General features: G+C 38.3%; 1 protein-coding gene across 1 annotated transcript; it reads left to right on the top strand.

Annotated features, from left to right (window-relative positions):
* Positions 1–14,867: 14,867 nt before the first annotated feature.
* On the top strand, positions 14,868–15,743 carry LOC122055069. The gene has a single exon (XM_042616466.1). The coding sequence runs from the start codon at positions 14,868–14,870 to the stop codon at positions 15,741–15,743; it is 876 nt and encodes a 291-aa protein (XP_042472400.1).
* Positions 15,744–16,335: the final 592 nt, after the last annotated feature.

Raw genomic sequence — 16,335 nt, 5'->3', positions numbered from 1 at the left:
CGGAAAAGGGAAAGATGAAGGGAATCCTCATTCATATATTGGCATAAAAGAAGTTGAGGCTATAGGATTAGCCTAACTTAAAGGAGGTATTGTCAAACATCAAAAAGGGGGAGATTATTGGTGCAATATTCCCAAGGTCAAGGTTGACCTGGTTGACTGAGCTTGAATTGGGTCAAGCTCGAGTCTTGATGTTTGGATTTCGATGTTTGACAATACATGTAGACAACACATGGAGATTGCAGGTGCGATGGTTCATGTGGAGAGATTGTGAAGGAGAGTCAAGTAGGTCAAAGGATTGACTGGATACTTGACTGGAAAGTCCTAGTGAGTGAACTAGGCAGTATGAAAAATCCTGGTGAGTGAAGCCAGGTGAAAGACCTAGTAAGTGAAGCTAGGCAGAAGGAAAATCCTGGTGAGTGAAGCTAGGCAGTTGAAAATCCTGGTGAGTGAAGCCAGGTGAAAGACCTAGTGAGTGAAGCTAGGCAGTTGGAAGTCCTAGTGAGTGAAGCTAGGTAGAAAGGAAGTACAAGTAGGTCAAAAGGTTGACTGGATACTTGGCACGAGGAAATCCAAATGAGTCAAGGTTGACCAGACATCTGGTGAAAGTCCAAGTGGGTCAAAGAGATTGACCGGACACTTGGTAAGGGAGTCCTAGTAGGTCAAGGGTGACTGGATGCTAGTCATGATGGACCAACAGGTCATGGTTGATCAGATGTTGGTTTAGGAGGCTTTAGACTTGATTTTGGGCGAAATCATGAGCTGGATCGATCAGCCGATCGATTGGCTCATGCCCAATCGATCGGTTGATCGATTGGGCGAGTCTTCACGATAAGCCTCCTCCCAATCGATCAGTGGATCGATTGGGAGAAGTGCGCGATCGCACAGAACAACTCTGGATCGATCGACCGATCAATCCAGAGCCCCCAATCAATCAGTGGATTGATTGGGAGGTGTGATTTCAGGCGATAAGCCTTGGATCGATCGGCAGATCGATCCAGGCAACTCCAGAGAGCATAGAGGTGCTCTGGATCGATCGGTCGATCGATCCAAAGCCTCCCCAATCGATTGGGAGCAATCCAATTGATTGGGATTCGACCGTTGGCGTCATATTTAGCCATGGGCGAGCGATTCTCTTAGTAGAACTTCCACGACTTTCTTCTCCAGCGAATACAGATCTTCTCAGCAGTTCTCCACAGTTCTCACGCTAGATCTTGAAGGTTCTTGGAGGCTTGTGCTGGTGCACGTCCAAGTCAAGAGGCGAGGAAGAAGTTAGGGTTAGGGTTCCTTGTGCATATCTTGTAAGCTTTTGCTTGTATTGTATCTCTCTTCCCTTTCTTCTTGTACTGTGAGCTTGTAGGGCTTCTTCGTCTTCGGTAGTTACCGTAAAGGAGTGTTTTTCATAGTGGAGGGTGCGTGAGTGTGTGGATCCTTGGATTAGTCACCTCTTCTTGAGGTGGATACCAAGTATATCCCTAGTGTTAGCGTTGAGTGTTGTTTCTTTGTATTTTCTGCTGCATTTCCTTGAAGAAACAAGCAACGACAAGCACAAGATCGCGCCGAGCTATTCACCCCCCCCTAGCTCCATTTTCGGTCCCAACACAACATGCTTTTGAAAATGACAAAGAATATCAAAGACTTTCTTTTCATAGGAAAAATCCAAGTAAACATACTAAAATTATTAATAAAAATAACATAATAAAGAATAATCTTGATTAGATAGAATAGGATTAAGACCCCACACATCAAAGTGAATAATTTTTAAAGGAAAACTAGAAATAAGAGAAGAAGACACAAAAGGTAATTTATGAGATTTTACTTTCATGAAAGCTTCACATAAATGAGAAGAGCAGGCTAAAAAATTGGTAAACCATAATTGTTAATGATATTCGGAACACTACGTAGAGATGGATGACAAAGACATGCGTGCTAAAAGAATTTATCAATGTGTTTTCCAACAAAAGCATTAGTATAGGTGGGTTGAAGATGATAAAGGTCGTCTTTAATGTTTCCTCGGAGTAGAATATTTCCTATTGTGAAATCTTTCACAAGACATTGATGAGGATGAAATTCAAAGAATACATTATTATCAAAAGCAAATTAACATACATAAAGTAAATTTTTGATGATAGAAGGAACATGAAGAGTGTTACACATACGAAAAATTTGACTACATGAATGAAAGGATGTGCTTCTAAGGTGAGTAATTTGCAAACCTGAGCCAATAGCTATTTGTACCATGTCGGGTTCATGATAAGGTTAAGTTTCTGTGAGAATATCATACTCCGATGTAATATGATGAGTTGCTCCAAAATTCGGATGTCATCCTGGGTTCTCAGGAGTAAATGAAACTATATTAGGAGAGATAAAAAGTGAGAATGCTCCAGAATGAGATGACTAAGATGTAAATTGCCAAGAAGGTGGTGGTCGATTTGAAGATGCAGGTTCTCCATGTGAAATACTTGATTGTCCTAATGTTGCAGGACCACCAACAAAATTTGAGTCAAATCTTTTAGGACATTGAATATCAATATGTCCAACTCTGAGAAAAATTTGACATCTTCTCTAACTATGTAACGACCCACCTTCTGGGTACTGACTGTAAGGCCGGTCGCTACAATGATGCTAAACTATACTGTGCGGAAAACTGAGTTTATTAAAATTTTGCTAATCTAATTGCTGGGAACGCTGAAACTAATTGTTCTACATGTACCTAATAATTGTACACATGCTAGGGGAGGTATTCACCACTGATACCGGACTTCTGATCGGTCCACGGACCGGTTCACTGACACTGGCATGGGGAAGAACCTTTGGATCGGTCGACTGACCGATCCATGATTCACTAGAGTTTCTGTACGCACCTGGATCGGTCTGCCGACCGATCCAGGACCTCACTGATCGGTCGAACTGACCGATCCAGTGGCTCACTGATCGGTCAGCTGACCGATCAGTGGTGTGCTGATCATGGCATGGCATTTATTCATATGAGCAGAAACTGAGCATGACAATCATACTTGCAAAAGTAGAGCTGAGCATGAAAACTGAAACTGAATACAAATCATGGAACTGAACTAAGCTGATCATGATCTGTACTAAACTAACTGAGCTGGTACTGAAACTAAGCTGAACTCACATAACTGATTGTGAATTTGAAAAGCTATACATATAATAAGTGAAAATACTAAACATGCTGCTGAGGGGCCCTGGCAACTGTACTTGCTGTGCGCGCATCCCTATCTAAACCCGGGATTGCAAGTTCCGAATCTAGTAGGATTTACTAGGTTAGCTAAACCTAGGGACGACTATGGGAGTCCAGCCCAGTGGATATCTAATCCAGTACAGTGCCACTGCTGAAAATAAAATACTGAATGCTATATACTTATTTTACTGAATCTAGGTTATCTGAACCTAGAACTAGGTTGTCTGAACCTAGAGGCTACTGTGGGAGCCCACCCATTGGACTGTAGTCCTACATAAGTTGAAATAAAACTAATTTGCTGTTTTAAATGCTTCTAGTGCATTTAATAAGTTAATTAAACTGTCTATTACTGAGCTAGACCTTTAATCGAGCACCTAGGATGCTCTAACTCTTCTCCCTATTAGGGTGACCACCTCTAGGCACCCGACAACGTCTAACCTCCTATCTGAAGAGGGAAAACATGCCCGACCCATCTAGAGGTGCTCATCTAAATCCCTAATCTTCGAAGAGAGTTACATACACCCTAGATATCGATAAAAATCTTCATACATTCTAACTAAAGCATAAAAACTCAAACGGAAGCTATTATACTGCAGGTGAGGGGTTTCTTACCTTGTGTGCTAGATTTCTTATAAATCTAATCGCTAGAAATTCCGGTGGAGACAACTTCTCGACGATTCGCTCGCGTCCACGTGCTCTACTCGCGGAGAGGAGCGTCCTTATGCTGAAATCGTTGCCGGAAGATGTCCTTGGGGCCCTAGGGAGAGAACCCTAGGTCTTCCCTTGTTGTGGCGCCGAGAGAAGGAGAGGGGAGAGGTGGCGTCGGTGAGTTAGGGTGAGGAGAAGAAAGTTGCCGAACCAAGTTTTTTTTAAAATAAACCAAACCCCAACTTAAATTTCCTATTTATACTAAGTAATTAATTCGGCCAAACCAATTATAAATATAATTGATTCCCTTCTCTTTCAGCACGGCCCTGCTGGGCTCACCGGTTACTAAGGCTAACTAAAGGTTTAGCGGACCCGAGAGGTCCCGGGTTTGATTCCCCCTTAAGCCTTTTTATTCTTCTAATTATTTTTGCTATTTCCGCTACTCGGAAAATTCCGGAAAAATATCTAAAAATTCCAGAAAAATCACAGAATAATTCTAATGCAAGTTTGAAAATTTTCGGGCGTTACAAACTATAAGAGCAATCAAATCTTCTAGAACAATGAATACCAGTATGACCTATAATGTGATGAATTTGACATTGAACTGAACTTTACTTTTGGCTACCTTGATATTGTTGAGTATCTGACATCAAAATAAATAACTCATCCCTTGATAATAATAAGCCTTGCTAGAAAAATTTTCGATAGACAACTGCTCACGAACAAAAAAAATTGATTTGTTGGAAGAATTTTCAGGGTATTTGGTGTCGATAACTCTTGTGTTGCTCTTGGTTGGCCGAAAAAGGGACAAATCTCTTTTTTTCTATTTTTTTTTGGAAAGTGGATGCACAAAAAGGCGTCACGCCTTTTTGTTGTCGGCACAGAAAGAAATCGAAGAGGAAAACTAAGGAGAGAGGAAAACAAAAGAGAAAATCAAAAGGCTTCGGCTGGTAAAAGAAAAGAGAAAAGGAAAAAAAAAGTATTAGAAAATTAAAGAAAAGAGAATAGTGAAAGAGACATGGCAGACGGTTTTAGAAAAAAGAAGAGAAGAAAATCGATGACAGAAAGTAAAGAAAGTGCGATAGAATTGATAGAAAAAAACAAATGATATGACTATGATACTATGGTATGGTAGAAATGATGAAGCTAAAGATTTATTTATATAAATTATTTAATTAATAATATAAATATTAAATATGACATATAATAATAATAATAATAATAATAATAAATATGGAAATATTATCTTTTATTGTCAATTTTTTATTACGATGTTAAATATGAAATCTCGACTGATTGAAATCAATTCGAGATTATTTTCCATAACTATTTTTTTTGTTGTCATTAGAAAGTAATTGTAATATTTTGATTGATGTATAAACTATGTATATGTCATTTCCTTATTCAACGAAGTGCTTATGTCATATTCTATATGTCTTATGCCTTGTAAGTGTTTGATGAAATGTGCAAATGGTGTAAATATGTTGATGTGAGGGATTAGTTACCATGTAGAGGAGGTGCTTTGGATTGTATGACCGGGTGCCCAATGACAGAGGGTAACCCTTTAACTGAACTTTCCGAAGTATCGCCTTGAATTGGGAGCCAATCCTCCTCAAGGGATTAGCTAATTAGATCTTAATAAGTTATCACCAATTCCATGCTAAGAAGTGATTTATGTAATCTAGATTATATGACTGGGGGGCTCTCGATGACAAAGGGTAACCCTTTAACCATACCTTCTACATTACCTTTTCTACTTAATAGCACTGAATGTCAATGGAGAGAACATTCTGGTGAGACCATCGCGGGATTGCACCGATAACTTTATTAGAATCCCTACAAGAGTGTAAGGATGGAAGTAAGGAGATGAACAATATATTGGGACATTAATCGACATCATAATGAAATTGAAATCCTAGAAACCATCTCCCTAAGCTTATTCTCTCTTAAGATCATCTCTCTTTCCTTCTTTCTCTTCTCTCAATCTCCCTCTTTTAAGCGCTTGTGAACCAACCTTCGATTGTCAAGATAATTCACTATGCGAAGTTAACTAGTGGTTAATTAACAGTCCCTATGAGATCGATATTTTTATTAGTGGTACATAACTATGCACTTATGGTAATGTAACAAGTTTTTAGCGTCGTTACCGGTACTATTTGTATTAACATGAGCAGACTATCAATTTAATTAATCTAAACTTGTGAATAGTTTTTATTTTTCCATATACATAATCCAAAAATATTGTAATTTATTTTTCCATATACATAATCCAAAAATATTCTGTATTATCTTTTTATTTTTAATTCTATATTTTATATTTTGTAAATAGTTTTTAATACAACATGTCTTTCCTTTATTGATTGTATATTTAAGATGGACATATTTAGATTGAACAGAAGAATGAAAGCTCTCTTTCAAAGGTTTGATCAAATTTCTGTTGTGAATTCTAATACTATTTTTTGTGAGATTTGTAGTACAACCAGTCACATATATGATAATCGTGTTGGTGCAATATCCCTAGGTCAAGGTTGACCTGGTTGACTAAGCTTGAGTCTTGATGTTTGGATATCAATGTTTGACAATACATGGAGATTGCAGATGCAATCGTCCGATTAGGGAGATTGTTGATATAATTCCCCTATGGTCAAGGACTGACCAGTTAGATGGCTAGGAAAGGTTTGACCAGTTAGATTGTTGAAAAATTAAGTAGGTCAAAGGTTTGACCGAATACTTGGCTAGGAAAGCCTTAACTAGAGGTTAGGCGTTGAAAAATCCTGGTGAGTGAAGCCAGGTGAAAGACCTAGTGAGTGAAGTTAGGCGGTTAGAAAATCCTAGTGAGTGAATGCAGGTGAAAGACCTAGTGAGTGAAGCTAGGCAGGTGAAAGTCCCAGTGAGTGAAGCCGGACAGTGAAAAAATCCTGGTGAGTAAAGCCAGGTGAAAACCCTAGTGAGTGAAGCTAGGTGAAAGTCCTGGTGAGTGAAGCCAGGCAGATAGAAAATCCTGGTGAGTGAAGCTAGGCAGTTAGAAAGACCTAGTGAGTGAAGCTAGGAAGATGAAAAGTCCTAGTGAGTGAAGCTAGGTAGATGGAAAGACCTTGGTAAGTGAAGCCAGGCATGTGGAGATCTAGGTGGGTCAAGGTTGACCAGACACCTGGCGTTGGGAAGCCCAAGTAGGTCAAAGGATTGACCAGATACTTGACACGAGGAAATCCAGATGGGTCAAGGGTGACCGGACATCTGGTGGAAGTCCAAGTACGTCATAGAGGATCGGACACTTGGCATGAGACGGTAAGTCCAAGTGGCTCAAGGTTGACCGGACACTTGGCACGAGGAGAAAAGTCCAAGTGGGTTAAAGGGTTGACCGAACATTTGGCGAAGAAGTCCCAGCAGGTCAAGGTTGAGTGGATCATGGTTGACTAGATGTTGGATTTGAGGACCTTAGACTTGAGTTAAGCAAGTCAAAGGAAGGTCAATCGATCAGCCGATCGATTGAACCGAAGCCCAATCGATTGGGCACAGTGTTGCGACAAATAGTAGCCCAATCGATCGACCGATCAATTGGGAACAATTGTCGCGTGCACAGAAGCTTTCCCAATCGATCAGCCGGGGCTGTTTCTCGTGTGTAGACGCAACGGAGGATGAATCGATCGGCTGATGATTCAAGCCTCCCCAATCGATCAGTCGATTGATTGGGATGTGACCGTTGCACAGGTAGCGAGCGATGGATAGCTGGGATGGTGCAGATCTGACATGACAATCGATTGGGAGCCCTAGAAGTGCAAGGTATATAGTCGTTAGCGAGCTTCTTCTCTGTAGCACTTACACGATTCTTCACTACTACTATTCATCGGACTTCGAGTGTGGAAGATAAGTGCTGTTGCACTTTCCAACTAGTCCAGAGACATCTTCATCAACATGAGATCAAGCAAGAAGAGGTTTTTGCTTTGTACACTTTTGTATTTACTTCTTTCTTAGAATTGTATCTTGTTGTGTGAGCTTGTACGAGGTTTCTCCACCTCCGATAGTTACCAAGAAGGAGCTTTTTCATAGTGGAGTGAGCGTTGTGTGTGTGAATCCTTGGATTAGTTACCTCATCTTGAGGTGGATACTAAGTAAATCTACATGTTAGCGTTGTATTGTTGTTTCATGCACGAAGCAAGTAATCGAAGCGTGACGAGCTATTCACCCCCCCCCCCCTCTAGCACAAATTGACCCTAACAAATTGTCCAATACTATTTGACTGTTCAAATAGAACACACATAGAAAGAAGGGGTGTCTTCCCTAACTTCAGAATTTTTGTGAAGCTTGCAAAGGAAGAGGCCATTCAATCGAAAATTGCATTAGGATACACAATTTGGAAAAATCAATGGATGAACTTAATAGAAAATTTGATGAAATAACCTCATCAAATTCACACACACATAGCCCCCATTGGGAAGGACCCTCAATTTTTTTCGCCATAAGCAAGGAAGCTAGACAACTTCAATCATCATCCGAGGAAGATAAAATTTTGAAATGGGCAGAGAACTTCAAAGTTCTTCAAGCTCAAGGGCATGATGAAATCAAGCAAATGAATGGTACGTACATTAGAACCGACTCATTATGAAATGGAATATCAACTAATCTCTTAGCTTGGGAATTATAGTCCCACATTAAAAACACATGGGAAAGATCATGGGTTTATAAGAAAAATGATATCTAATTGGTGCCCATAGTGCATTTCGAGGAATGCATTTAAGGCATACCTTATTAGGTCTTGGTTTTATAATTGGTGGTCGATTGTGTGGAGTTCGTTGAGGATGTCATTTATCCTCGCATGTAGCTGACTGGCAGTCTCACCTTTCTACATTGACATTAAATAATTTATTTAAAAATAAGTCTCTTTTTATTACCTTAGCGTCGGTGGTTCCCTTGTACAATTCTATGAGCTTGTCCCATAGTCCCTTTGCGTTTTTGTGTGGACCGACGCAGTTCAACTCTTCTTTCGTTAGTCCGCACTGAATTGTGTTGAGTGCTTTGAAATTGATCTGCACCTTTTTCTTCATTTCCGGATTCCAATGTTTCGGGTTCATTGAAATTCTAATATTGTCGACTGGAGCTTTGTAGCATCTGGTGATGCTGAACCACTAGTCGAAGTCGGTCTTCAGGTACATCTCCATCTGCTTCTTCCAGTAAAGGAAGTCATCACCATTGAATAAGGGAGGACGAATGGTATTGTACCCTTCAAGTTGTGCCATTTTATAGCTGTAAGAAAAAAAACTAAAATGAGTTACCAAGACTTAGTCTTGGATTAGCAGTATTTGAGATATAAAAAACGTAGAAAAAAAAATTGAGAGGTGTTGCACCAATCTCAAATTAAAACCGAACGAAAATAATTATTTGAATAGGTAAAGTTTTATCAATTCAGATATAATAGAAAAAATGGCAATTCCCCCAGCTTGATTGGTGGTTGCACCAAATCAGAGCAAACCTGCTCTGATACCACTTGTTGGATCGAGTCGCACGTGAGAGGGGGTGAATCATGTGGTTTTTGAAAAACTGGTCTTTTTCGTTTTTAAGAACTCAGTACACAGCGGAAAACTACGAGAAAAGATGGAAATAGAAAAGCAAGTAAAATAACAAGCATTCAGTTTTACTTGGTTTAGAGTCTTTGACAACTCCTACTCTAAGATCCAGGTCCCATGAACCTATTGATAGGCAATCTACTAAAATACCTTTTCTAGTACCTCCGAAAAAGGGAATCAAGTACAAAAGATGGAACAAGTGCAATACCTTGTACTTGTCTTATTGTAAATACTTAAATACACAAATTATAGTTCGTTACCCAACACCTTTGAAGAGTGTCAGCTTAGGCTCGGTGTCGATCGGTTCCTCAGTAGTAGTCAAGTGCAACAACGTCGTAGAAGAGTCACAGTAGTAGGCCGGAGCAATTGGAACCTTAATCGGATGCGTAGACGCTTGTATGTGAGTTATTGAAGAAGCTTTGGGCGAGCAGCCTTAAATAGACCATGGAAGGTGTCTTCCATAGCCATGGAAGGTGCCCCCAATGAGGCAAGTTTGATCCCAAATAGTCCAAGGCTTATATGCTATAATGCCAAAATTTTATCTTGTGAAAGGTGCCTTTCATAGCCATGAAAGACGCCTTCTATGACTAGTACGAAGGCGCCTTCACTGCTTGAAGGCGCCTTCGGACACTGTTCATCCAAAGATAATTTTCTTATTTTGCCCTGCAAGACAATGTTAGTCCAAAAATACCCTACAAAATAAATATTAGGCAATTTAATAATAATACAGAGTAATAATTAGTTTCTGTCCTTCCAGGACTAGGAACTAGTCAATGTCTTAGCTTAGGGATCCCAAATTGACCTAAATTAGATCGACGCCTACTGTCCCTTCAACCATGACGTGTCCTCACTTGGTCACTCTCCTCTAGTGATTTACCTTAACTTACCAGTTTGCCAGACATCCGGTCAGCCCGTCGGCCTGCCTGGACTTCGTGCCAGCTATCCGGTTGGCCCATGGACCTAGCTAGACTTCGTACCAGCTATCCGGTCGGCCCTTTGATCTAGCTAGATTTCGTACCAGCTATCCGATCGACCCGTCGACCTAGTTGGATTTCTTGCACACTCAATCAAGTGATTAGATTACGACGGAAACTAACTTAACTTTGTCATTCATTAAAACATGGGTTAGATGGTTAGTGCGAACCGCACCAACAGGTGATACTGATAATTTTTGTTGCTCGGAGAGTGACCTTTATTTCACATGAGAATTGCTATGATTTATTTCTATATATCAGCCTTCACATGCATAATTAGACTTTATGCCCAAAATTGCTTCTAATCATCCCGACATTTCTCAAACTGCAACAAGTGGGTATTTCTGAAACTACAACAAGTTTTCTCAAACTGAGCCAGGTAAAAAATTTTATTTATTAAACTTTATGAAATTTTTTTACATATACACTCAATTAGTAACATTATTTGTTCTAACAATTAAAAGTTTAGATTGAAGGTCATAAGAAAAAAAATAGAAAACCTAGTAGTTAAGTTGTTGGAGAGAAAATGGTAATAAAACTATCTCTTTATTATTTATAGAATTCACAAGGAAACACATAGACAATCTAAATTTCTTATTTTATGTTTGTTAAAAATTGTCTCTTTTTATTTGCAGAAAGAAATAGAAGGGTGTTCACCTGAATCTCACAATACAACTAACATTCCTAATGATGCAATTAGTCTTGTATGTGGCAAGGAAGCTCCAGGTAGAGTGCACGGAATAGACTTTGGTTATCTAAGTTTATAGTTTTGTATAACTGATATAGATTGTATTTATTTTAAAGTCATATATTTTTTTGTAGAAAAGGAATTATGTTACTAAGTGAATTTTTTGTTACTAGTTTGGATTGTTTTACTTAAGTGTGATGTTTATGGTCGAATGTAATATTATAATTGTTTGAGTTTTGATTTTATAATTGTGTATGTGGTATATGTATGCGATATTATAATTTGCGTGTGATATTATAATTGTATATGGTATTGTAATTTGTGTGGTATCTATATGTGGTATTTGAATGATTGTAATTGTAGCGCATGAGGTGCACTATGAATGCTCTTAATTGTAGTGTGTGATGTGTGCTATAAATGCTCTTAATCGCAGCATGTAGTGTGTGCTGTGAATGCTCTTAACCGCAGTGTACCCTGTTAATGCTCTTGACTACAGTGTGTAGTGAACGCTGCAAATACTGTCAATTGCTCTTAACTACAACACGCGGTGCTCACTGCAAATGCTTATAACCAGAGCGTTCAGCACACACTATGAATGTCGTTGATTACTTTTAACTGTAGCACGCGGTGTGCGCTATAAATGCTCATAGCCGTAGCGCGTAGTGAGCGCTGTGAATGCTCATAACCGTAGCACACGACGCATGCTACGAATGCTCTTAACTGCAGTGTATGGTGTGCGTTGTTGATGTTTTATAACTTTTAACAGCTTGCAGTTGTGCAACGTGTAATGCACGCTGCAGATAGCATATTTTTATGTTGCGGAAAGTCATATTTGTTATAGTGCGTGTTAAAAAAATCTGACAGATAGACCAAATGACATCAGATTGACAAGAAAACAGTCCCGATGTGTTTGTCTACCTCTCCTAATTATTTCCATGCCTTCAAATGTCAATTTGACTCAATATATTAAGTGCAATGATTTTTTGAATACAAATTAAAATTTTCAAATATTTTCATATTCTAAAAATCATCGTTCTCAATATATTGAGTCAAATTGATGTTTGAGAGCATGGAAATAATCAAGAAAAGTAAACGATACATAAGAACTGGTTTTATGTCAATTTGAGGTCATTTAGTCCATCAACATATTTTGGACAAAATCGATTGATGGACCAAATGACCTCGGATTGATATAAAACCAGTTCCTATATATTCATCTATCTCTCCTGATTATTTTCATTCCCTCAAACATTAATTTGACTCAATATATTAAGAGTAATAATTTTTTGAACATCAATTAATTTTTTCAAACGTATTCATATTCAAAAAATCATTGCTCTTAATATATATTGAGTCAAATTGACGTTTGGGGCATAAATATAATCAGGAGAGGTAGACAAATATATAGGAACTAATTTTATATTAATCTGAGGTCGTTTGATCCATCAGCCGATTTTGCCCAAAACTGGTTGATAGAAGGGCAAAATTGGTAGATAGACCAAATGATCTCATGTTGACATGAAACTAGTTTCTATGTATTCTTATATCTCTCTTGATTATATCCATGTCCTAAAACATCAATTTGACTAAATATATTAAGGGTAATAATTTTTTAACACTAAAATATTTAAAAAATTTAATTCATATTTAAAAAATCTTGCTGACAGACCAAACTACGTCAGATTGACATAAAACTAGATCCTATATGTTCATCTAGTTGTCCTAATTATATCCATGTCCTCAAACATTAATTTGACCTAATATATTGATTGAATGATTTTTTGAACATGAATTAAATTTTTTAAATATATTCATGTTCAAAAAAATCATTGCTCTCAATATATTAAGTCAAATTGATATTCAAGGACATAGATATAATTAGGAGAGATAGACGAATATATAGGAACTAATTTCATGTCAATAGGTCATTTAGTCCATCAGCCGATTTTATCCAAAACTAGCTAATGGATCAAGTGATCCTGGATTGACATAAAAGTAGTTTCTATGTGTTCATCTACCTCTCCTGAATATATATGCTCTCAAAAATCAATTTGACTCAATATATTGAGAATAATAATTTTTTAAACATGAAAATATTTGAAAATTTTAATTCGTGTTCAAAAAATTAAGTTGATGGTCCAAATGATCTCTAATTGATATGAAGCTAGATACTATGTATTCGTCTAATTTTATTGATTTTATCTATACCCTCAAATATCAATTTGATTCAATTTATTACGAGTAATAATTTTTTGAACATGAATTGACTTTTTCAAACATTTTCAACTAATTTTAGGCTAAAATAAGTTGATAGAACAAATAACCCCGGATTGATATGAAACTAGTTTCTATGTGTTCGTCTACCTTTTCTAATTATATTCATGCTCTCAAATGTCAATTTGACTCAATATATTGAGAGCAATAATTTTTTGAATATAAAAATATTTAAAAAATTTAGTTCATATTCAAAAAATCATTGCTATCAATATATTAGATCAAATTGATGTTTGATAGCATGGATATAAACAAGAATTTAGTCTCATGTCAATACGAGGTAATTTGGTCAATCAGCTAGAATTTTTTGAACACGGATTGAATTTTTGAAATATTTTTGTATTAAAAAAATTATTGCTTTCAATATATTCAATCAAATTGGCATTTGAGAACATGGATATAATAAGGAAAAATAGATAAAATCGACTGATATATAAAAAGTCAAATTGACATTTGAGGATATGGATATAATTAAGAGAGATAATTGAATATATAAAAATTAATTTCATATCAATTTAAAATCATTTGATCTATCAATTAATTTTATTTAAAATTGATTTTAAAAAAAATAGAATAAAACAGTCTACCGATAAAATCGGTCGACTAATTTTAAAAACTTATCTGGATGGTTCAGTCAAAAGACTCAAAACCGAGAATATTTTGCATATGCTCGCCTAGTTACGATTGCACCGTTAAGATGCTAACAGTTAATTAAGTATGATATTTTTGATTAAAAAGTTATTACACGAGAGTATGCGCATGGTAATCTGACACAAACATAGTTAGAGATCATCGAAGGCAAATATGATATCAAAGATCTATTTTCATGCCCCACGGGTGTAGTGTGTAGTGTGTAATGTACCATACTCGTGAAAACAAATTTAAGGATAAGAGTTCGAATCCCATTAGATAAATTAAACGAATGAAATTCAGACACTTGAACTATAGAAAATTAAAATTTTATGTCCATGATCGAGACCTAATAAAAATAAAAATAAAATATAAAAAAATACATCCAAATTTAGTAATCATTCAAAAATCAAAAATAGGTAGGCGTTGAAAATCTAAAAAGTATGGTGGGCCCTTTATGTTGACACGTCCTCTCATTCATATCACACTCTAATGTTGGGTCCATTATTTAGAGTCGGTATCTGTGCGTATGTTCGTATCACTCTAGTTCCTTCTAAAAGGTTGTGAATAAAATCCATAAAGCCCTTTTCACAAATTTTTCAGTTCTTTGACTTCTCCCCCCACCACTCGACACATCCCATTCCCGTGAAACTAAAATTCCAGGATCGTATCCAACAGTCGTTCTAGGATCATGCCTCAAACAGCCGCATCCTACTGTTCCGGTCACTTCTCGAGCATTGCCTAGCGCTTTTAGGCCGTTCGATGTAGCGATCCAATCCGATCCATCAAATTTAATTCACTTCGTACGGGAAGCAGAAACGAAGCGTTGCGCTCCAGTTTCGACTGTCTCTTTATTGCGGCATTTGCTCGAATACCTCGCGTTCGATTCGATGGAGGATCTCCAACCGCCGGAGCCACCGTCCAATGGCGGCGCGGCCGAGCTGATTGATGTACCGGCCGCGCCTTTACCCGGTGCCAAGCGGCAGCGTCGCCCTAGCGTGCGCCTTGGGGAGATTGGCGACCAGCCCGCTGCCATCCCCTCGGATCCCCTAATGCAGCGGCCTAAACAGTGGAAGCTTTCAGCTCCCGGATATCACGCCAAGCCTCGTGTTTTCCACCATAGACTGCCTTCCAAGACCCGTCAGATTGCTGCCAAACTTGACTCTCGCGGTGATGACGGGCCGGGCACCCTCCCTCCTCTGCTTCCGACTCTGCCCGACGACGGAGTTCTCCTCTCTGTCGACGATAGCCTCGACTCGCTCGTGCCGGGAGTAATTAAGGTCCGCCGTGATCCGAAGCCGTGGCGGGGTGCAAGGCGGGTTCGATCAAACTGGGTCTTGAAGGCGGATGAAGGCATGGAAGACGCAGATTTCAAAACTGGTGGCGGAGAGGATGCTGCAAATGATGGGTTTACGGAAGGGTCTGATAGCCCGTCTCTCAGGAGGACCAGGGGAAGGGTTAGGGTTTCGGATAGTAGGGGCACTGGTCCTGTTGCGGAAGGGGAAGCCCCTTCAGATATGGATGGGGTAGAATGGATTGACCCGAACGGATTTTGCCGTTCTGAAGAGGATGGAGGAGTGCGGTCATGGCTCAAGGAACTGGGACTGAGTAGGTATGCCCCTGTTTTTGAGATACATGAAGTGGATGACGAGGTGCTGCCTTTGCTGACTCTGGACGATCTGAAAGAGATGGGGATTCAAGCTGTAGGCTCGAGGAGGAAGATGTTCTGTGGCATCCAGAGGCTAAGGAAGAACATGGATTCTTAAAAAAAAAAACAAATTTGGATGAACTTGGTGAAAAGGCATGGGAGAAGGATTGCGTCTTTAATATATAGATAGTGTAGGTGATCTCTAACTAACATTAGTTTTCTTTCAATCTTTCTTGGGTTCATATTGCCTTGTTGTTTTTGTAAGCTGTATACCCTGGACTCTTGTAGAACAAGAAGTTTCTCACAAAAGCTACCTTGAAATCTGGCCAAGCAAATGAAATGAGTGAATATGATAATTGAATGTACTACAAGAGGTTCAGGCTGAAGTATGCAACTTTTTCAATTAGTTCATGCATGCTTTTCTAAATTATTTGTTGCTGATAGTGGTATCACAAAACTTCTAGTTGAGTTTGATCATCCTTTGATTTGATTTTTATACTTTTATTTGTTCTCGCAATGTTTAATGTTAATCTGCGACTTGTAGCTAGTGTTATCATATGTAGTACAATTCAATTGTCAACCTACATGTTTGTTATTCATCTGTGGCTTTATTGGTAGAGCTACATGAATCAATGTCTATGATTAGAGTAGAAACCTTTTCTTAGATATTTTGTAGTTCAGTAAGCTCATATTTTCTGCACAAAATCATT

The sequence above is a fragment of the Zingiber officinale genome, chromosome 3B (genome assembly GCF_018446385.1).
Source record: "Zingiber officinale cultivar Zhangliang chromosome 3B, Zo_v1.1, whole genome shotgun sequence".
Classification (NCBI taxonomy): Eukaryota; Viridiplantae; Streptophyta; class Magnoliopsida; order Zingiberales; family Zingiberaceae; genus Zingiber; species Zingiber officinale.
The sequence above is the reverse complement of the archived record's forward strand: the minus strand, read 5'-3'. Positions and strand labels throughout refer to the sequence as shown.